This window comes from Rhinichthys klamathensis, unplaced genomic scaffold (assembly GCF_029890125.1).
Source record: "Rhinichthys klamathensis goyatoka isolate OS25496 unplaced genomic scaffold, OSU_Roscu_1.1 h1tg000019l_1, whole genome shotgun sequence".
Lineage (NCBI taxonomy): Eukaryota > Metazoa > Chordata > Actinopteri > Cypriniformes > Leuciscidae > Rhinichthys > Rhinichthys klamathensis.
Window position 1 is genome coordinate 5,931,257 of NW_026606570.1, and position 24,825 is coordinate 5,956,081.

The 24,825-nt window shown below is 38.3% G+C and overlaps 1 protein-coding gene across 1 annotated transcript in view; it reads right to left on the reverse strand.

Annotated features, from left to right (window-relative positions):
- notch1b (notch receptor 1b) overlaps positions 1-24,825 on the reverse strand; it is a 52,355-nt gene that overhangs the window by 22,035 nt on the left and 5,495 nt on the right. The window contains exons 3-11 of the mRNA XM_056237127.1: positions 11,053-11,315; positions 10,604-10,942; positions 6,718-6,840; positions 6,295-6,528; positions 4,802-4,957; positions 4,437-4,622; positions 4,045-4,158; positions 1,303-1,416; positions 77-310 (exon numbers count right to left, since the gene is read on the reverse strand). Coding sequence (XP_056093102.1) covers positions 77-310; positions 1,303-1,416; positions 4,045-4,158; positions 4,437-4,622; positions 4,802-4,957; positions 6,295-6,528; positions 6,718-6,840; positions 10,604-10,942; positions 11,053-11,315 — 1,763 coding nt within the window. The remainder of the gene's footprint in view (positions 1-76; positions 311-1,302; positions 1,417-4,044; positions 4,159-4,436; positions 4,623-4,801; positions 4,958-6,294; positions 6,529-6,717; positions 6,841-10,603; positions 10,943-11,052; positions 11,316-24,825) is intronic.

The following is a 24,825-nucleotide window of genomic DNA, read 5'->3' on the forward strand; positions in this document are numbered from 1 at the left end:
ATTAAAGTAAATGACCAAAAGAGCTTTTGACAGGTAGGAATTTACTCATTTTTGGTCATTACAGTAAAATTGGCACCTGCGGTTCCTTTTGGGCAGATGCATAAGTAGGCATTCTCACGGTCCTGGCAGGTGCCTCCATTTTGGCACGGCTGACTGAGACACTCATTAATGTTGATCTCACAAAGACGACCCGTGAAACCTGCACGGCAGGAACAGGTGAAGGATGCCAGGCCGTCTTTACAGGTGCCATAGTGACATGGGTTGGATAGACACTCATCTACATCTGTCTCACAGTGCTGCCCTGTGTAACCTAAAAAGAAAACAGATTCATGTATTATATTTATTATGACAGCATTTTCTCACATTCTAGCCCTAAAATGTACGTTTTTCCACACTTTCAGAAAAAAGATACAAAAGCTGTCTTTATCTTTATACCTTATATAAACTTAAAAGGTGCATATTAGTAGATTTTAGTACACAGGGACAGCTTTTGTACAATTTGTTCTGATTGCATGACTTTTAGCGCAATTTATAGCCAAATATTTGGGTGCGCTTTATTTTACAGTACGTGTACTTACCTAAGAAAATACTGGGTAATATAAGGTAACTACAGGGGTTAAGGTAGGGTTTAGGAGTAGGTCAAGGGTTAGTAACTAGTTATTACCCAGTTATAGTAATTACTGTAATAAGTACGTACATGGGGAACAGGACTGTAAAATAAAGTGCTACCAAATATTTTAGAGCTAAAAAAAAATATTGACAACAGAAATACAACAAGGGATGCACTGATAAGAAAATGTTGGCCGATACCCATAATTCTTTATATTTGAAAGCCGATAACCGATATATTGGCCAATAAATCTAAATCCAAATTTTTATATAAATTTTGAAAGCCTGATTACAAAAACAAGTCTCACCATTAAAAGCCATGTCATAAGCACACAATTATATATTATCTCTCATTATAATTTTATGTAGCCTATATGACAGATTTGCGTTGTATATGTTGGCAATCTAATCATATTTCAAGCAATTCCAAAAAATGATGGCGAACAGTATGCATCTGAATGTCTCACTTGAAAGAAATAATCACTATTTATCGACTGTAATATATTGACCAAATTTTCTTATCATGCCGATAACGATAACATTAAAAATGGATATATATCGGCCGATACCGATATGGTGGCCGATATCTAGCATCCCTAAATACAACTTTTCCATGATGTTTTATGTATTTAATATTTTTCATGACATTTTCAGGTTTTAAAAAACTGAAACAAGAAGACGGTGTCTTCATACCTTCAGTGCACTGGCAGGTGTACATGTTGGGCCCATCAATACACTTGGCCCCATTTTTACAGGGGGTGCTAGCACACTCATCGATGTCGAACTGGCATTGGCTACCCGAGAATCCTGAGAGGGAGGTAAGAGGAAAGAGTTGTGGGTCATTACAATCATTCCTCCGGTTTGCACTCACTTCATTCCTCCACACTCGTCTATACAACTAACCCAGTGTTCATGAATACATGGCAGCAAGCTTTACCCCTCTCTCTCTTTCTCTCATGTTTTCAAGCTGCTTTTCAACAAACCATCACGATGCGAGGGGGAGAAGGGGGTAAAATGGCGGTAAAAACCTTCCAAGGCCTCCTGACCAAGGGCACCAGACAAAGAGGAACTGTCTATTCAGTGGAACGCCAAGCCATGCCGGTTGCCTCCTTTGTCCCGTAGAAGTTTTCCATCACAATGTGCATTCTCCCATCCAGCCTTTGCCCCCCTCTCTGAATCTGTCTGACCGAAAGAGCCCCACGCAACCCCTGACCTAATGCTATTCAGCAACCCTGCCGCTCAGGAACCCCCAACATTTGTCCTTTCTCCCTCAGTTATTTTAATCCCTCGCTAAAGACGTCTGCTGTTCAAATATACAGTCTGAACACATTAAGGGCTACAAATCCATCAGTGCAGAGACTTATGGGACACAGTTGGAGACTAAAGTTCTTCAACAATAAATCTTTTTTTTGTTTAAGAAAATTGTTGCTATGGAGTTCTTAAGGTGTTTGGTAAATCTAATGGATTTTTCTGGGCTGTTTATTATATGCCTGGTTAAAATCGTAAGTCTGATCACATTTAGAAATGGAATTAAACATCTTGTTTAATAGTGATAATCCTGATAACAAATTCTTAACTTGCTCATGCCATTCCCAGAGACCCCCTGGTATCTGTAATCAAGTTCTGTCTCATGCATCTTCAGAAAAACTTGAATTTCTTCTGAGCCGCTAAAATGCCACATTACAAAAAGCGCCCATTGTAGTTGCTATGGATTCAGTGTGTAAACTACTGAAAAGAATCCCTGCGCCGCATGCTGAAAAGGAGCTCTGATTTCCATCTGAAACAGCGAAGAGGCCTAGCTTCCACTTCTTCAGCTTACCACCTTCCAAACTCCTCTACACCCCTCTATAGTCCCCGTAGGGCCCTTTCCTTACACAACCTCATCATGCCTAATATTGTACCTCCGCTCTACCCCTTTTTATTTATGCATGAATTCCTCTGCATCCTAAATGTACCGGTTTCCTACAAGAAGAGCCTTTTTCATAAACCTACATTTTCAACTAAATTATTTTCGCATCATTGGAGCTGGACAAAGTATCACTGTATAGTAAAATTAATTAAATAATTAATTGAAAGAAAACATTAATATATTTAGAATTTCTAAATTAATGAAATTAAAATTAAACAAATGTCTCAGTTTAATAAAGATTTTAAACACATTTTTAGTTTTTTTTATTTAAAATTAAATTAATATAAAAATATAAAATGTATAAAATATTTATATTAAAATGTTTATATAACAAATAAGTGTTCTTATTTTGTGAATATATTCAGTTTTATATTCACAATTGTATGACTAATTTCAGAACAATTCAAATTTAAAACACTGACAGACTTATGAACACTATAAATGCCATAAGCAGATTTTTGCAATGCACAAATGAAATGCAGTACTGTGCAAAAGTCTTAGGCATGTTAGTATTTTCACAAAAACACACAAAAAAAGTTAAGCATTTTATAATAATTTATATCTTTTGCTGTAGTGTATCAGTAGAAAATATCAGTTTACATTTACAAATATTCCTTTTGACATTAATTGTAATAATCCAGAGAGATTGTTGTGTGCCAACAGTCTGACAACAGCCGATTTGATCTGATCTCACCATCATCGAGTCTGTCTGGGTGGGATTACATAAAGAAACAGAAAAACTGAGACCTTTAAGTCCTTGTGCACATAAAAACCTCACTGCATTATTATAATTAATGGCAAAAGGAATGTTTGAAAATGTAAACTGATATTTCCTACTGGGACACTACTGTCAGAGTTCTGTCACTTCTGTCTGGTTTATATCTTGGTTTGGTGACACTCCCAGTTAACAAAATGTGTTTGTTATAGTCCTGTTTGTTGTGAGCACATGGCTTGTCATGTGTTTACTTGTGCCATGTGCTCTCCTGTCGATTGTCTAGCCCCTCCCATCTTGTTACCTGATTATTGATTCATTTGCCCCACCTGCCTTCCCTCGTTACGCTCTTTTGTTTGCTTCCCTATTTAGTCTCCCTGTGTTTGCAGTCCTGTGCTGGTTCGTTGTCTATGTTCCCTAGTGTTTCCTGTTCCTGCCAGATGCCTGTCTTGTTTTCCCCCCACAGGGAGTTTTTGTTTGTAGTTTTCTTTTTACCTCTTTAAAATATCCATTGTTCCTGCATTTGAGTCCTCGCTCCTTTCATCAACCCAGACCGTGACAACTACAGCAAAATATACAAATAACTGGCTTAATACCAACTGGCTTTTTTAAATACTAATACCTAAGACTTTTGCACAGTACTGTACATCAACTTATTCAAGCCAAAACTGTCTAAAAATTCTAACTTTTCAAAAGCTTTCATATGGATTATTCGGAGCATTTTAGCCCTGGCTGTGTAAGCCTGCCTCAGGGCAGGGATTAGTGTTCTCCTCTCTGTTCTGTCCTGGGAGGTGATTGACCCCTGTATGCTCACCTGTGGGGCAATCGCATTGGTAGTTGTTGATCTTGTCGATGCACTTCCCATTGTTGAGGCAGGGCATGCTGGAGCACTCATCAGTATTGATCTGGCAGAAGACTCCCTCGTACCCTGCCAATTAGCATAGGGGAATTAGCTCCAGATTTAGCAAGAGATTTCAGCCTGCTTTAGCGATGCTATTAGTGTTTCTTTTGTCTATAATAAGCACAATATATCAGCTTTATGTGGACACGCATCAGTATCATTAGAGCTACAGCCAAAAAAAGCTATTTATTAGATCACAGGTTGGTCATGTGAGGTAATGACATCACCAGTATGAGGTAATATAATAGTGAGCATTTATATATAGACTGTGTCCAAAACCAAATGCAGCAGATTTTTTGGATTACCTGGCATACAGATGCAATGGAAGCCCCCAATTTGATCCAAACAGGTAGCATCATTCTGGCATGGGTTGGACATGCACTCGTTTATGTCCAGTTCACACCGAGCTCCCACATATCCCTGCAGACATTTACACTGGAAGGAACCTTTTGTGTTTATACACTTTCCAGCATGTTCACAAGGGTTTGCACCTAAAAAAGAGACACAAAACGCCTTTAAATTTATTTATTTTTAAATCCATCATTCCAACACTAATACATTCAGGTTGGCAGGGTGTTTTAAGTGGTTGCTAGGGTGTTCTAGGTGGTTGTTGTGTTGTTCAAGTGTTCATTTTATTCAGGTGTTTTTTTTAAAAGAAGCCATTACTCACCCAGTGAGCATTCGTCAACATCTTGGTCACAGGCTGGGCCAACATAACCCAGAGGACAGGTACAGATGGCCTTGCCATTGACTGGGTTGGTGTCACAGTTTGAGCCTTTCTGACATGGGTTACTAATGCAAGCATCATTCAGGTGACACAGCAGACCTAAGACATCGATACACACAATAAAAATTAGCTTGTACAGACATTTATGACAAAAATGAGTGAATATCTCCTATTTAAAGAGCATGGCAGGTTTTAAAGACCTCATAAAATCAAAACAAATGTTGGTTACACTTTATTTTAAGGTGTCCGTGTTACAGTGTAATTATTCATTTAAGTACTGAGTAATAATAATTAAATACATGTACTGACTATAGGGTTAGGTTCGGGGCTTGGCATTAACTTTTTTGCTCACCAGCCACTGTGGTTAGTGGTTTTCCAAAGTTCCTAGCTACTCAGCATTTTCACTGGCCACAATTTTAACAACTGTCATATATACATATTTTTTATTATCTCATAATTTGGCAGCAGGTATATTAGGCTGCTGTCACTTTAAGACCTGACGCACAGATCCATTATACTGTTACACATGCATTTTCTTTCTCAACTGTTTACGTGCACTTAAAACATAACTGACTGTGTTAACATGAATACTCGCCAAAACCAGCAATTTTTTTTTACATTATTTTGTGTGTTTTTGACTTTTTAAGCGCAATGAGCAGCGAAAAAGACCTCAATTTAGTATTGAGAGGCAGCTTTATGTGTGCGAACTTTGGGTGTGAGCACAAAATCAGCAGGAATGAGTTAAATTATGCAAAATCCTATGCCGGGGCAATTCATTCGAAGCAAATGAGACGAGTGAGAGAGGTTGAGGCAGGTTTGTGAGTCAACTTGCTGTCAGAGAGATGAGAAAGCGCAGCTGGCATCATGTATCAATTCTGCGGAAAATGAGTATTGGAAGCGTTTCAGATATTTCGGTATCGATATTTATTGAAAAATCGATATTTTTGACAACACTATATTGCACTTATTTTTTTAATTCCAGATGATTTTTAAAAGACTACAATTGAAACATGCATATATTATATATATAATTCAACCTGCCAAAGCGGCTAGTAGGAGTGACTGCGTTACATGCCACTGCTGAAATCCACACACATTTGGCGGATGTTAATGCCAAACCCTGATTAGGATTAAGGTGTGGTTTAGGTTAGTTGCATGCAATTATGCACAATTTATAGTTATTACTATAGCAACTACATGTAAGATGTGTAACAAGAACACTGTAAAATAAAGTGTTACACATAATGTCATGACACATGATAAACTTCTTAGTAAAACTTTCAACTTAGTAAAATAAGTGGTCCATTAAACTAAAAATAGGGTCTTTCAATTATCTTCAGTGGTTTTGCTCAAAGCTCCCATAAAGCTAATGCTCCAATAAAAGAAATGAGTGCCTCAAACCAAGATTCAGTTGCATGTGAAAAAACTATGCACACCTGTGCGCCCGTGAGGACATTCACAGAGGAAGGAGGCCACCCGATCATGACATGTGGCTCCAACGTGGCAGGCAGCATCTGCGCAGTCATCGATGTTCTCGCTGCAGTCATCCCCTGTCCAGCCGTTCACACACACACAGTTGTATCCACCCTGCGTGTTCAAGCATGTACCACCGTTCTGGCAGGAATTGGGCATCAAATCGCACTCGTTGACGTCTTCGGTACAGAACTGACCTGAGGAATTAATATATAAATATCCGTTCATTTCACTGCAAAATACAGCATGTACCTTTCTAAACAGATAAAACGGCAATAAAAAAAGAGATTTTACCCAATGAAACCTTATTAGCCTTACTGATTCAAAAATGTCTTTGTATCTAGCAGCTGTAATTGAAGTGTAGGGTTTGAGTAGGCAGTTGGTACCTGTCCACTCTGGCTTGCATTGGCAATTGTAGGTGTTCACTCCATCCACACAGGTCCCTCCGTTAAGGCAGCGATGGTCTGGACAGTCATCAATGTTCTCCTCGCAGTTCTGACCACTAAAGCCTGGAAAGAAAGAAGCGATTTCGTCAAAAAAATGTTCTTAAAAATCTAGTTTCAAAAGCCAGAAGCAACAAGATTGTTTACATGCCCATATCAGGCACTGCCCATATTTTTGAGCAGCAAATCAGCATATTAGAATGATTTCAGAAGGATCATGTGACACTGAAGACTGGAGTAATGATGCTAAAAATTCAGCTACGCATCACAGGAATAAATTACATTTTTAAAATACATCGTAATAGAAAACAGTGGTAACACTTTATTTTGCAGTGTCCTTGTTACATGTACTTACACTAGTAATAACTGTAAATTATGATTAATTACATTCAACTAACCCTAAACAAAACCCTAATCCTAACTCTATAGTAAGTACATGTTATTAATATTACTCAATACCTAAATGTACAATTGCATTGTAACAAGGACACCTTAAAATAAAGTGTAACCAAAACAGCAATAATATTTTACAATATTATTGTTTTTCGATCAAATAAATAAATGCAGCCTTGCTGAGCATAAGAGACTTCTTTCAAAAACATAGAAAAATCGTATCTTACCAAACACAAAGTTTTGTACGAAAGAGTACCTATACAATTTGTTTCCGCATATGAAAGTGAGTCCCAGATCTGAATTTTTTAGAATGTCAGAGATTTTTGCTGTTCACAGTATCATCCAAAATACGTGAACATAGCAAGCAGGGTGAATTAAAAAATCACCACTAAACACATGACCCACAAATTCAAATATACTAGACATGGATAAATATTTGAGCAACTGTTTTCTGACAGAATTCATGTCGCCTTGCAAAGAACTAAATATGTATATCAGATTGCACAGCACAGATCCTTTAACACAAACATGAAAATTTGATTGTTTCCCAGTATAAACAGAGGGATAAAATGTTGTGAAACTCCCTATTACATTCGAAAGCAGTCGTTACTGTTGTTGCGGTCAACAGTCTTCCTTTTCTGAGAAGGCTGGCAGTACCAGGGCTCTGTTAGAGGCACCAACGACAACGACTTAACCGACTCTAACCACAATTTCCTATGATTTAACTCCAAAAAGTTCAGTTAGGATATATTTAATAACTGATCACATTATATAAAATTAATTCCTTTTTCAAAACCCATGAATGCATGGAATAAAAAAAGTGAGAAATTACTTTAGTGATGTTTCCTCACAGCTGAGGTTTAGGTTATGTTTGTCTGACATGATACGAGTTCCATTCAGGTCCAGAGTAGTGACAGGAGACAAGCACACACACAAACACACACACACACACACACTCATTCTCCCAACGCTGACTCTAGCCTAGGGACACCAGCATAAGGATGTTGCCGTTCAGACATTTCCTCACGATAAGCGCAAATATTTTCCTGCCGGCCTGTTCACACACACACACACACACACACACACACACACACACACACACACACACACACACACACACACACACACACACACACACACACACACACACACACACACACACACACACACACACACACACACAAACACACAGAGCTGCAGTGCAAGTGCAGATACTATGACTATGGCTGGGATTAAATGAGGCTGAGAGAAGGGCATGCTGGAAAACGTAGCCTATCCCATGTTCCAAAGTTGTGGGAAACACTGATACTGCGTTGTTATTGCAAACTCACTGAGCTCATCTAAAATCTCTACCTTCAGTGTTGACCCGGATAGAAGGCTGATATCATTTGTCTTGCCACTGGAACTGATGTCGTCAACAGGACACTTGTGAGTCAAAATAAGCTGAGTGGATTTCCTCTGAGTGATCAAAGTTAAGAGGCTGCCATTGATTCGTCATTTAATGAACTCATTTGTTATGTAACTAATGTCAGTTAAAGCCTTCATTGTTATTAAAAAGATTCAAGATTCAAGCCATATACCCTATAATCATGAGGGGTGTTTAAGACATCGTGGCTTTGAATTGTTAGCATGGTAAACAGCTGTTAAGCCAGGAAAGGGTATATGCTAGAACAAGTCTGCTAAATACATAATCACATAAGTATTAGACCCAGGCAATATATCAAATATTCACAATATATTCATGGTGATTCAGCTGGCCATATAAAATAAGGCAACACTGTGAATATTGCAATTCTTTTAAAGCTTTTTTAATTTGTTTCTATGTCATGTGGCTTGGTTTTGTCACTACTTTCTGTCACAAAGCCAAACTGCATTGTAACTGTATTTTTTATTTACGTATTTCTTATATTCATTTAATATTATTATTTATTTGTAAACTGTGTTTGTGTTTTGATATACTATTCGGTTGATTCCTTTATATATTTTGTAGGGATGCACCGATACGAACGTTGTGGCCGATACCAATAATTCTTAATATTTGAAAGCCGATAACCGATATATTGGCCGAGAAATCTAAATCCAAATTTTTATATAATTTTTGATTACAAAAACAAAAGTCTCACAATTAAAAGCCATGTCCTAAGCACAAAATTATATATTATGTCTATAATTTCATGTAGCCAATATGACAGACTTGCGCTGCACATGTTGCACTCCAATCATATTTCAAGCAATTCATAACCATCATGGCGAACAGTGCATCTGAAGTGTTTCAGCCGAAGGAAATAATCATTATTTATCGTCTGTAATATACCAAATTTTCTTATCAGGCCAATAACGATAACATTAAAAATGAACATATATCGGCCAATACTGATATAGTGGCCGATATATCGTGCATCCCTATTATTTTGCCAGGCATTTTATTTTACTGCTATATTGTATGTAATTGGTAGAGGTTTTGTTGATTGGGGTAATAATATTTAGGAATTTCAATTTGAACTAGATTTACTGTACTTTATTAGCCTGACTTCGTCATACTCATATTCTAGTCAGAATGTGAGTCTGATACTGCTCCATAGGGCTTTGATTATGAGGCGTGTCTTAACCGAACCAGGAAAAAAAAAAACTCTGCACTCAATTGGATAGACCTACAACCAATCAGAGCAACGCAGTAATAATTTCAAGAGCAACGCAGTAGCATAATTTCAACAGAACTCAACTGCACGCACGCTGGAAGAAGTAGTAAAATAATGAGTGTTGCTTCTTTTACTTGGTCTTCCATGAGTGCGAGTGTGCGACCATCGGAGCCAGCTGATAAAATAAACTTTTGCTGAATCCCGTAGTAAGGACGGCAAACACATCTTTCCGATCGACAAATGCCTTGATTGCAGTTCTCTGATCGTCTTTTAAAATGAATGCGCTGTCGATTTCTTTTACAACAGACGCAATAGCGGAATCTATACATCTCAATTCTCCAGCTGCAGTCACCTTTGAGGGAAACCAGTTCAACCCAAGCGCTCTTTGATAACGCGATGATTACGTAACTGCAGATCATCTGTCCATCATCGTATAAAGCCCGCCCTGGCAATTTGATTGGCCCGACTAATTCTGAACCGATCATAATTACTCCTCAATGGATCGAGTCCAGACCGAACTTCCCGACCAAAAAATTGTGTGGTCGGGGTTCGGGCTGGCATCCAGGCTAGCACTTTATACCTTTCATTAAATGATGAAAGTACATAAACATTGAGAAAAAGAATTTCATCAAAAGATGGAAAGATGGACTCTTATTATTTTGTTAGTCAGAAAGGAACCTGAACTAGCCTAGTTCCTTTTGCTTTGCCATTTGGGGTGAAGCATTTGTAGCATGATTAGTTCAATGCTATCACTTGTAACTAATGGTAATGGTTATGAAAGAATTAAGAATGCCTACCTGGCAAACAGGAGCACTCGTAGCTTGTCTCTCCCTTCTGTACGCAGGTGCCCCCGTGGTAGCATGGTGAGGGGTTACAGGGCTGATAGAGGGTCTCGCAGTGTTTCCCGGTGTACTCCGCAGGGCAGTTGCAGCGATACGTGCCCACCTCGTTCTCACACACGCCACCATTCTTGCAAGGAGAAGGACTCTGGGCGCACTCATTGACGTCTTGTTTGCAGGTTTGGCCTGAGAAGAAGGGTGTGCAGTGGCAGAGGTAGTCAAAATCAAAGGGACTACACTGACCGCCGTTGGCACAAGGATTTGAGGCACAAGGATCAGCTTGCTGGCAGTTTTTACCTAGTGAATAAGAGTGTTTTTAAGGTCAGAATATGCTCTGCACTGTCTGGGTTTGAGATTTTAGTTCATACTTCTTAAATGCCTCATTTAAAACTGGATTGTGGTCTCACCTGACCAGCCTGGTGGGCATTTACACTTGTAATTGTAGATGCTGGTGAGTTCACACGTGCCTCCGTTTCGGCACGGGCCGCTAAGGCACACGTTATTGGTGGGAGTGAGGCACAGTCGGTCCGTGTAGCCCAGGCTGCAGTTGCAGACAAAGTCCACCTTGTTGGCAGAAGTAATCAAATGGCACACGCCGCCATTTCTGCATGGGGAGAGGGAGCAAGGGTTGCGGAACTGGCACCCTGAGCCAGCATAAGGATCGAGACACCTGGAGAGTGGAAAGCAAACATAATTCATTAACAATTAGTTTAAACTGAATTCAGTATATGATTTGAGCTTTGTAGTCATAAGGGCACTTTCATTGGCTTTAGCCTAGTACGGCATAAAGTGTCAGTGTAAATTGAGGTAACTAACTGGGCTGTATTGCAAATCCTTTTAAACTACTAGACTTTTTTTGTGGTTTTATATGGAAATTACCAAACATTACAGTTTGGAGTAAAAAAAAACTGTATTGAGAAAGAATATTGAGAGGACTGGACATTAGTAGGTCTCTTAAATCAACTGATTCAATGATGTGAAACCACAACATTTTTAACTTTTAAAGGTTTTCTTTTAACAAATCGCAACCAGTAATGTTACTACGTCTAACTTGTCGAGATGCTCATACAAATGGAAAAATAACTTTTTATTGGAAACATCCTACAAACAGCTTACAACTAGTTGCATAGTAAACTGGGATAGCATTTTAATGTCAAAACTATTACACAAAACAGCTTTAACCCTTGTGTTCTGTTCGATTTCTGTGTACTCCCCTTATGGACCGGGTCAAATTGACCCTAATTGGATTCAATACAATTCCTCAAAAATCACACTATGAAAAACAACAAAGATTTAGATACAAACTGTAAACTTTTAATATCAACATTTGTCAAACATTACAAAAACATTATATCTGAAAATATGACTTATGAAAATGTTTTTAAAACAGTTTTGTTTTGACAAAATTGGAAAATAAACAGTATACTGATTTTTTTTTGCATATATTTTTTTTCCTTTTTTTTTTTTTACATTTTATGCTTTGGACATCGTAACTGAAGAAAAAAAAATTGCTGTATAATGAAAATTTTTCATTTTCCTAAGTTAACTTTCCCTATTTTCCTAGTTTCATTATTCACTCACTGGGAAGTGAGAAACCAAACATAACAAAAACATACATCAAATAAATGTTTTTTATGTATTTTTTTGGCTCTGTGAAGCTGCCTTTGAAAATCCTACATAAAAGTTTTGGTTAAAAGCTAGGTATTTTTGATATTTTGAATATTGAAATGAGAGCTTATTTTACTATCTGTGTCTGACAAAGATTTTCATCAGTAATTTGCAAATCATTCTGAACACTGTAATTTTAGCTTTTTCAAGTGTGTTTGGTTAGGGTTAGAGCACTTTTAGATCCACTTGCACGTTAGAACTGGAGTTAAAGTGCCCTTACTGTTATGATGATAGCAGAAGAACCCAAGCGCAGACGGTAGACAATTACACAACATTTATTATAACAGAAAAACAGGGGAAAACAAAACCCACGAGGGGGCAAAATAGAGACAATACGAACGAGGGAATACTAAACTAGAAAACACTTGACAAAACTAAAAGACAGCTAATACTAGATCAAGAACAATACAAGACTTTCTACTTAGACAAGGTACTCATGGGTAGAATCTCACAATGTACAACAATGAACCGGCACAGGACAAGCAAACACAAGGGGATAAAATAGGGGAACACTAATGACAAAGACAGGTGAAGCTGACTAGACCAGGGCCGTTTCTCAATACCAAGTACGCAAACTTCGGACTTGCGTCCTTGGTAGTTCGGACTTGCCAAGTTCGACTCAGGAGAACGAACTCCTGAGGACGAGAGGACGCGAGTCCGGTTATTCTGCAAATGGAACAGTGCGTTCTTGATCGCGTCACTCAGCACGCTCTGGCTACTCTGGTTATCTCTTTATGTATATTTTAGGCAACAATAAAACGAAATATGCTACAAATCTGCCTCTTTTCGTCAACAATAAAACGAAATATGTTATAAAACACCACTCTGCCTCTTTTCATTAAAAAAAATCTTAAACATATAGTAGCCTAATGGCCATGTGGTTCAGGCAACGCGTACATTATCTTCACTGCATATATTTATAACAACATGAACATGATATTTTTGTTTTCATTTTAAAAATATGAAACATTATTGATTTTTATTGACATTTAACAAACAGAGACAGGGTTGTGTCATTTTATTTTATTGTACATATAGTGAAGAGAATGTTAATATAAATATAAAAATATATATTTTTAAAGTAGCCCATGTCTCTTTTTGTTAAATGTCAGTTTTAATGATCAATAATATCTACAATGATAAATATGGCAAACAATTCAAACATAAGTAAGCTCTCTAATAGGCTACAAAGTTAAAGTTAAATAGCCTAAATATATAAAGTTATGAATCTTCACTTTGCCCTCAGCCAAAAAGGATTTTTTTTTTGCCATGGAACAAACAATAGTTTAATGAGACCAAAGATCGACTTATACACAAGACGAATTATACGTCAAGTTTATCCACTAGAGACATCAGAGCCAGCGGCTAACGTCAGCACTAGCCGAGGAAAAGCTGTTCCAGTCGGGGTTGATGAGCTTTGAACACCCGCGGTGAACGCCTGGATGTCTCCGAAAACGTCAGATAGGCCTACATTTTTCAAATAGGCGCTATCTTTATAAATAAACCACAGATTTGAGCTTTAAACAACCACATTCTCGCCTGAAACACTCTTAAAATTACATTTCATGACACAATAACAGTAGTATTTTGATATTACGCGGGTTTTCTCCTCTGCTATTCACGCTTGCTGGTTGGTGCGAGATGCATTCTGGGATACCTGGCTGTCTCAAGTCCGCACAAGTCACCTCTCGATGCATCCTCGGTAAACGGGGCGGATCAAGAACACATCCGGGGATTTGAACTGGACTTGGCTAGATGTGAACTTTGAATTGGAACAGTACTTGGGCAGTGACTGATGACGTTTCACAAGTCCACAAGAACACAAGTACAGACAAGAACGCATATTGAGAAACGGCCCAGGACAGGTGAAACTGACTAGACAATAATGACAAGACGAGGGTAACAAGGGGGCGGAGTAACATAACGAGACAACACAAGCACATGGCCCAAAACACAAGACCATGTGCTTGCACACAAAACATGATCCTGTCATGATCCTGCCTCAAGACTAGAGAAAATGAAGGACACGAGGGCAGAATCATGACACTTACATACAGAAAATAAATGTTTTTATTTTGTGTCTGTACAGTTGCTTTTGAATGGCTGTCTATGAGGGTCAAATTGACCCGCGAACATCACAAACGTAACAGTAATTTTGTTTGTATATGTCAAAACACATCAGCATGTTGAAACTTTGCACGCATGTTCATCATGATAAATGAGAAAAAGTCACAAAATATCAAGAAAAAAAAACAAAGGTTAACCAGTATTTCCAACAACTTGAAAATCAAAACGGGTCAAATTGACCCGCAACATAACACTAGGGTTAAGGGGCCACTTAAACAGAGCATGTCTTTGCGTTTAAAAACTTGAAATACAGGGTGGTGGAATGGAAAAAACGCAAGAACTAGAGAGGTTTTTAAAAGCTGAACTTCTTTTAGAGTGCAACAGTCAAACACATACATCTAGTGCATGTTTATATATAAAAACAATGGAAAAGAAGCACAGAAGTTTCGCTGGCTTTTATTTACTTAGTCCACCACTGAACTGTCATAAAATTACTGGTGTGGAATTGGAAATATTAGTTAAAAATGTTTTTGAAAATGCTGAATATTTAATTGTGCTAGCTCATTATTGCTGCAGTAATTTTCACTTATTTAGGCCCTGTTTACACGAAAACGATTCCGGGTGAAAACGTAATAATATTTTATCGGATGTGCCTTTTGTTTACACGGCGACGGCGTTTTTGGGGCTTAAAAACGCAAAAAAGTGAAACCACCCTCCAAAGTGGAAATCTTAAAAACGCTCCACCGTCGCGTTTTCCTTCTAAACGGGTAAAAACCATAGACAGTAAAAGAAATGGACACAGCGACCCCGTTGATTTCAACGGAGAGAGTTGAAGCCCAACATGGGCACTCACTTCCTGATAGCCAAGCGTTCTGCGCAGGCTCAAACTGAGCTTGCCGACGTAGTTGTCACGTGAGCAACCGTTCTGACCTTCTAGTAGCTGTGCCGGTACAAATCTGAATTGAAATCTGAAACAAATCTGTTGTTGAAATATTTTGTCCCGTTGCTTTTATTAACTCTCTATCTATGGGCTTCTCCCTTGACTTTATGCCTCCATGTCCACCCGATTGCCTCATAGACAGTAAACGATTGCCTACGAGCTTCTACTTCTGTCTGTACGGTAATTTCTCTACTGTGCGACAGAGCGTCTCGTGGTTATGACGCAATCGTTAGCCTATTTTTACAAGAATGGCTTCTACGGGGCCATAACGTAAGATACAAAGTAATGGAGCCTTTTATACATTGTCGTGTTTCTTTAGAAATAACTAATGAACAAATGGAGTCTTTGGACGCCTCAGATGTAAAGTTATTCGCTGTCAAAGGGCCGCCAAAATGAATGGGAGTCAATGGGATGCTAACAGCAGGTGATAGCCAGCTACAATGGCGGCCCCCGGAGGCAGCTTCAACTTCCGGCTGATGGATTACCCCCTTGGTAAAAACGCAAATCTGCTCATGGCGGCTCTCGTCGTGTACGCATTTAAGTCACAGGCATTCGCCAGTACAGGAAAATAACAACCAACATGTCGGATTATTTCCATACGTCGGACCTTCAAGTTGCCCTAGCAGCTCTGATAAACGTCCAAGAGTCTTTTCAATTTCGCGCTACTAGGGAGAGAAGTAGAAGGAAGGTTGTACGCAGGCGCACGGACTTGTTGTTGTTGTGTGGCAGTGCTTCACATTGCCACCTAGCCGCCTGGAGTGCATACTACATCGCATTTCTAACACTTTTGCGTCTCCATATGCACGCAGATTTCCCCCCCATAACGCTCGTCTAAACGCAGAATAAAAAGTGAAAACGAAACGCCACTTTTGCGTTTTCTCTTCAGATCGTTTCCGTGTAAACATGGCCTTAGATTACTTTTTCCATTACCTAAAGCTCGCCTAAAGATTATCTGTAAAAATGTTAATAATTTAAGTTTAAAAATGAATCATTTTGATTCTGTACATTATAATGTCATGGTGCCTAAATTCACTTGTAGCATTAATATTGATGTTAGTTTTTAAATAATTTAGACAAAATTATTTTTAATAATGGCCATCTATCGGTTATCTTCTGTTTTGGCCAGAATTTTAGTTTTGTGCATCCTTACATATAATGTATACTTGAGAAATACATAACAGTATACAGCAGCGAAACACAGCAGCAACAAAAGTGTAAGAAGTACATATTTATTGTATTGAAGTGAGAAATAAATTCAGATATCTGGCTGTTTTAAAAGTATAAAAAAGGAAAATGAGAGTGCTTTTCTGAATGTTTAAAGTTCTAATCCTTCAAAAGGTTCAAGTCTAATCCTGTTTCAAATGGATTTATGAAAGTCAGCCATCCATCAGCGGCTCTTAGGGAGAAAATCGAGCACCTCAGCCTTTCTGAATGAATCTGAATTCATTCACTCCAAAGACAAGGCAGTGTCTATACAAGGGTCTTTGAACCCAGGGCTAACATTATCAGGACTTCAAAGCTGTCTTCCTCCACCTCAATGCCTGCTATTCTTCTACAGTAGAGAGTCTCCACAGCATCAATCAGGACCTTGGGAATACGGAGACGGCACAGCGAAAACTTTGTAAAAGAGCCGTACAGACTTCATAACAGGTTTTTCCTGGGTTGGCTTGAAAGTAATCTTTTGCCGATTTTGGTGCCGACACAAAAGGGGCCCTCCCTCGAAATGACTATGCTGAAATAACCTTTTGCAAAAAGCTAAAGCCATCCAGAGCCTCTGAAATACCTATGCCATGTTTTTGGCCTCGGGGGGCAGCCGGAATATCTCAACACATTCCCAGTGCACTGTTCTCTGATCCGAACAGGGCCCCCCTCGGTGGGGTGAGTGTTTTTACTGTGTCTCTCCCAGGATTAGGATGGCCAGTAACTTCAACCAAGAAAAGAAAACACAGGGGACTGAGAACCAGGCACGACAAAACCATTAAGTGCGCTGTGGGAACTGCACTGCTGCCCACAATGCTACCTTTCCTCTCATTGTCCCATGGCCACTCTAGCACATTTCTCGAGGTTTGTTTAGGTTTTTGTGATATTACACAAACATCTTATCCTGTACATAACAAGCACAACAACAAACTCTCTAAAGTTACATAAGTGTTATAAATCCTGACGTTGTAAAGTTATATAGTAGATAATTGGTTTATAGTTTGGGAAAAAGGCAGAAATGATGATGAATTCAAATCCAATTATATGTAAAGGGTCATATCATACATTTTTATAGTTTAATTCTCTTTACTGCAGTCCATTTATTTAGTTAAGTTTTATGACCATTTTCCACCCTCTCTCTGACCCTGAGAATTGTATAACGGTTTGTATTTTGCTGCTGTGCCCTTAAAGTTGAGATAAAATATGAAAGTAGCGACAGATCTTTTCTTCCATATTCGACATTTTCTTCTTGATTATAATCATTGGTTGTTGTTTAGATGGAGGCAGATCTGAATGTGAGCTTGTAGTTGATTGTAGGAAAGGAGTGGGGTTAAGCGGACTAAATGATTGGAGAAGACCTGCATATGTCACTAGTTTGTTGGTTCACCGAAAGAGAGTTAAGATTAACATTTTGATAAAAAAAAAAAAATGAAACATGCATGCATGGATGAATTGTTCACAATAAGATCAATAACATGCGTTTAGAAAATATAGTTTGACTTCCCCATCCTTGCTAATGGCATCTTTGATTCATAAAACAGTTTGCACTGAATGTGTTGCAAAAATGGCTTAAGTCAGACTGAAATGGATCAGGGACATTTACAAAAAAAAAAAAAAAAAAATCAGCCACTAGTTTCTAACTTTTAGAGGGAAGCAAAAGATTTGACAGAATTAATTAGGACTATGACAATCTTTTCTTTTGATTTGTTTTTATGTTTTAGCTTTAGGTTGTTCAGCTTGGTTTCAGTAGCATTTTCAAAGTAACAGTATGTTTTTATAGTTTACCAAGCTCTTGTATAAAAAAAATAAAAAAATAAAAATTATAACTAAAAAAATTATTTTTCATTGTAAAGCACATTGAATTGCTTTGATGGATGAATTGTGCTATATAAATAAACCTGATTTGATTTGATAATAACAGCTTTTTTTCAACAAGAATTGAGATCTAATACAGAAAAATTAGCCTGATTTAACCCAGACAACACATCGCTGTGTGCAGTTATGATCTGTACTGAGCTGGAATAAAGCAATGAGGGCCTGTGTCGGCCTTCCAAAAAGGCCTCAGGGAGCAGGTGCGCATGCTAATGAGGGAGCGGCAGCTGCTGGTCACAGCGCACCCGACTCCCTGCTCATAAACTCCCCCCACACTTTCCCAAAGAGAATAAGAGGGCCGAGGCAGCAGGCAGTTGAATGGTTTGCCCACCACAGAGCAGAGCAGACAGGCTCCATGAGAAGGCCCATTGTTCCTGCCGCCATTCAGAGTGGATCTGACCGCAGTCTGGGTGCCTCTAACCCTTCTGAGTGAGCATTCAGCTGTTAAACCTCCTCTTCTTTCCCCTCCCTTCCATCCCATCCCAATCCTTCGGTCACCTCTCTATTCCTCTTGTTCTAATCATGGCCTCCCTTTTTAATCTTCCAGCCTCCTCTTCACTTCCTTCCTACTTGGCTGGACTAGAGCTGTAGTCGCACTTCTCCACGTATGCCTTTCATTGCCTTCTGCCTTCTCCTTATCTTCAGCAGTTCCTGGTATATCTGGATGACGAGGTCATTACTGAATCCCACACCCCAGCACTGGGCTGAATGTTACTGTTACTAAGCTTGATGTGTTCAATGGCCAGTGTCAATATATATTTGCATATTACTACATGAAGGTAATTATTGGTATCGGTCAGAATTTCAATATCTGTGCATCCCTAATATTTACTCAAAATTAAATTAAAAATATTTGAAAAAAAAAGAAAATGTGTTTTATCCACTTACAAAGTTATCAGTAGATACTGACACTGACAAAAGGGGTTACTATCACATAACAGTTAACCATCTGACGCTTGTAAGGTCAAAATTACCAACTATTGGCAAATTATTTGGGATGGATGATATGACAACCTGTAATTATTTATTGCATGAAATAACTGTAATAAATGTGTACATTGCCTAGAGAAAGTGTGAGTTGCGGCCATGGTAAAGTCACTTCCATGTTGCTAGGGTGTTGTTGGTGGTTGCCGGGGCACTGTTTGAGTGTTTTTAGTGTGTTGCTATGCTGTTCCTAGGGTGTTTTTTCTGTTTAATCATATTTGACAAAAATCGTCATTTTATAATAGCCGCACTATTTAAGGTGTTCAGACAGGAGTTGTTGATGCTTGCCTTAAGTATAGTAATTAATACTAAGTATGGCAATAAATCATTAAATACACTTTTTATTAGAATTAAACCTTACAAGCACATACAATATTATCTGTTGTGTGGAATGAAGACAACTCTCCATAGTACACATCAGTCTGACCAGCTCACTAAAATCCCAAATTCTTTTCTTCTTCAGTTTAATTTCCCAAAACAAGTATAGTAGGATTCCATGATGGATAGACCTTTGACCCACAAGCTTTCTGAAAGAAATAATATGAACCTGGTTTAAAGGATTTTTGCATTGCCTGAGGGGACGAGTCTTTGGCCTTGATGGAATGTAACCGTTTACATAAAAAATTCACCCCATTCTGTGTCCCCATCCCTGACAGCACTCCTCAATGGAGAGTCCTGGCAGCCGCACTTAACGGCACCCTGCGGAAAATCACACCACCTTTGAAAGTCTACTAGACCTGCCCGTCCTGGCAAACAGTCCTGCTTCTGAAGGGGGTAAATACATAGGGCACTTAGTCAGTGCTGGCTCCTGCTAGTAAAGCACACATTAGGGAATTAAGGGGAGTACACTGAGGACACTGAAACCATGCCAGTTTGCTCTTTAACTTGGCAAATGCTTGTCACATTAGCAATCAAGCTACTCAAAGTGGCATAAGGCCACAAAAGAGTAGATAAATACATTAAAGAGGACAAAAGCATTGAGGCCAGGTCTGTGTTGCCCTTATTTACTAGTTGTAAATAAAGGCCAAATTATGCGATAGTAGCCCCTTTTGTCAGTGCCAATTGTCTTGCTCCATCAACGTTTCTCTACTAAATGATTTTCTCGTTTGTTTTAACAAACTGAAACAACAAAAATATTTTCAATGGTAATCTACAGCATATAGTTGTCTAAAAATATAACATGTGATGACTAAAAGTGTCATCTCAAATCTCTTCCCCAAACAGGAAATAAACAAGATCTTTCGCTTCATTTTTAGTTGATGTTTTGCTTGTTTCCTATAAAACACAATCAGTGCATTTTGATGAAAATATTTTCCAACTACGCATGTTAAAACTCCATTTTAACCTAGGTGAAAATCTCCCCGTTTGCAAATCTCCATCCAACTCAGACAGAAAAAGCCCATAAAAATAAATCACAGATTCTGTAAACAACCCTAGTTCGTGTTTGATTCTGTGACCAGAGAATGACCCCATACTGTTATTCTATCTTCACTGTGATGGGATTCATTCTGTGGCCACCAGTAGCCCATGACAACAGTGTTTTACTAGTGCTGCAATGCTCGCCCAGGCCAGAGCAGATGTTTTGTTGACACCTGACCCTCAGCCAGATGAAACACAGGGGGTTTCCACCCACTGCGCTCCAATCTGCCATCTGCCATTGAAAGGTCACAAAGTGAAGGGGGTTGTCCGTCTCTCACAACAAAAAAGTTAAAGTCTAACTTGTAAGCCCTTTCATGGTTGACACTGTAAATAGACAATGAATGAATGTCTAAATTAGCATTGTGTTGTTTGGATATCATGCTACAAGTGTAAGCTAATTAAAGGATGTTACAGGTTTAATACACGTTAAGGGCTATTGATTACCATAGAAATGAATGATTAATTGCATAATAATATGCAATGCATATTTTGACATACAGAATCAGATTGTTTTGTCCCATCTGTTGCTATGGTTATATCACTGTCAATCAATGCAGTTTCGGATTCAATCGCGCTTTTAAACACAGTTGTAAATCCAGAAACTTTGCAGTGTATACTGAGCTGCGTGATAAACAAAACGTTTATTCAAATCGTAAATGTGTTATAAAAAGAAAGCGAGCAAAGAATGCTCCCTTTATAATCACTAAAGCTGTCAATCACAGCGCCTTCTCACTGAGATCTACATTCCTGCAAAAACGATACCGCTATAATCCAAAAAGTTGTCTGCGCGCGGTGAACACCATTTTTATTTTGAGTGTTTTTGAGCGTATTCTGACTAACTTAAAAACCTCTGATTGGCCACTGCATTCATGCGCTCAACAGATATTTCCGTCATGATCAGCACTTTAAAAACATGTTGTAAATAGAAACCTTTGATAGGTTACTTGGGTTCACACTGTCAGTCCAAATCCGATTATTTGTGTATCTGATTGAAATCTGATCTTAAATTATTGACGTCCACACTGTGTTACGCAACTGTTCAGATCCGATTGTGTGTCCATGCAGGCTCTTTCGTTTTACGGAATATCTGCATTAGTTTCTATGGCAATGACGTTGCGTTGGTAGTAGGGCTGGGTATTGACACAAATTTCACAATTCGATTCGATTTCGATTCACAAGCTTGCAATTCGATTTGATTTCGATTCCGATTCGATGCAATATTGATTATTTTGGATATCAGGTACAATACATGGCAAATTTTCTCAAGGAAAATAAATGCTGTAAACTATGGGAGTCAGTTGTAGCCTACTAGGCTTCATTAGCCTATAATATTGGTAATTATATGATTTGTATACAAACACTTAACTTACACTTTTATTTTATAATAATAAAGTTATATGAAATATAAACATTTAAATGGTGGCTGTCATAAAAACTTGCCAGATTTATTCAAACATGCATTAAATATTGAAGAACATTAAAAATTATAATGAATATGTAATATGGTGCATATATTTAGCAAAATGCTCCTCTCTAGAGTTAATTTTTCTAGCTGACTAACGAGTTTATGGTCACTGGATGTGGTTTTTCTGAGGTAAATGTGACGTTACATGACATTGTTTACAAGATGTTTTACTGACATCTTTCCACGGGTGAAACACTGATTGAGCGATTCCATGTGACATGATACGGATTTCGATAAGTTGTACTCTATCTTTTAACACACTTTCAGATGTTCATTCATGTTTATTTCGCGCTGTAACTGGTATTATTAAGGTGGAAGAGAAGATCTGCTTCTCTTGAGCTGAGCTGAGCCAGAGCGATCTCACGCCACAGCGCCAAAACGGTATGTTTTTTAATTTCGTAAGAAAATGGACGTACTTAGAAATCTTAGACTTTGTTTCATATCAATAGTAACAAAGCACAAAGATTATTGCGATTTATTGGATGGGATGAGCGCTACAATGTTCCATTCATTCGTCAACTGAAAACAGGATAGCCTAATCGTTTCTTGGGATTTAAGAATCGATATCAGTTCGTAAAAATGAGAATCGATTAAAATCGAGAAATCGATATTTTTTACCCAGCCCTAGTTGGTAGGCATACACCAAACACAATAACAACCGCAACATGGAGGTGTTTGCAATAGAGATGTTGTCTTATTTCAATTTTACAACATGACAATGTGTAGCCGCCGCACAGTACTATGCATCTTCTGAGGCAGCGGCAGAACCGTATGAGGCTAGTATTCGTGGCTTTATTCAGTGCTGTCGTCTCCGTCGTATTACAAACATGTCTCTGTTATATTGTCATTTTCTGTTCATCTGGCACTTTGGAACAACACAGCCTTATTTCAGCAGCGACTTTCAGCATGTTTCCCATAACAGCGTCTGAAGTTTACGTTTTACGTGGCATGAGAGTCACATTAACCACGCGAAAACCGATCAGAGCGGTCAGACAGAAACGGATTTCCAGAAACCACATATGAATGTAGCTTGAAACGGATTTGAAAAAAAATCACATTTCATGTGATATTTTGCTGTTCACACTTACTAAATCTGATCGGATTTCAATCGGATATGCAAAAAAATCGGATTTGGACTGACAGTCTGAATGTACATACAAGTCTTAACTCTGCAACTTCTGCAAAGATTTATTGTACCGTATTTAAAATGTCAGTACCGACTTGGTATCGAAGTACCGGTACTTCTGACAACCCTAAATGGATGTAAACAAAACAACAGGGGTACAACATTTTAAATTAATCTAGTATTTTGGTTGAAGCAATTCTTGGATAAATGTTTTTTTTATTTATGTTAGGATTATTCTCTATATAAACTTAAGTCATTTTCTTTGATCCAAAAATGACACAAAAGCACCATACTGTAAATGTATATTTTATAACATAAAATATTGATCCATATTACTCCCTTACTAGATTCCAAGTCTATCTGAAGTTGATATGATTTTTGCACAATTTTACAAAAACTGCATCCGTTATTGACAAAAAACCTTGACGTCAGCCCCAGCTCTTCATGAGAGAAGTAGCAATGATCCAGTTTGACTGGTCTGAATGATTCTTTCATGTATCGGACTGATCCGGTTGCAGAGCTTCTCAAGTTAACAGCTCACTGGAGGGGAAGATTATCAAAACCAATTTAAATTGTTGTCTGTTTATAACAGAAAGCTATCATATGACTTCAGAAGACTTGGAATATAGAACACAAGCTGTATGGACCATCTTTGTGATACTTTTATGGTGCTCTTGTTTCACTTTTAAATCTGTACTTTATTTTAAAATGATTTTTTACATTAATTTAAACTATATTTACAGATTTGTTAAATATTTAACCTATTCTATTCTATTAAATGTATATGTTTATTTTAATGTTTAGTGCCCCCTATAGTTCTATTACAAAAACTGATAAACTAATTGAAATGACCATTACTGTGGTTGTCAGAATTATGCCTCAAATACCGTCAATAAAGCTTAAATTGTAATGAACCTAGAACATTCCTACAGGCAATAAGCTAGTATTAGTTGTTTGTGTGATGATGAGTCTACCTGTACATTTGTTAGGGAGGTGACCTGTTTTGTCCCCTTAAGCCATACAACAATAACGCAAAATCTACTCTCTTTTAAACCCTAATTTCCTGTAGTGGGGAGTTTAACTCTGAGGTTTCTTTGAGTTTTGTCTGTTCTTTATGAAACTATGGCCTGGGGCTCTTCGCACTCTCTCTGTAATCACTGGAGGAGACCTGATCCTCCAGGCCCACATCTGTTAGTGTTCATTACGCCTGTGTTTATTTGTCCCTTGTACTGAGGGACCCTATGGGAACGACAGTGAGGGACAGGAAGCTGCCATTAACGAACGCAATACTTTTCCAATGAGTGCTGCTCCTGGTGATTTTATGAGGCCGGGGACTAGGTTAATGTTTTCAGATGTCCTTCATGGCACTAGAAGTCATGTTGAGTGGAACGATGCTGGACACTTAACAGGAAGAGGATTTATTTATTAGAATATACTCG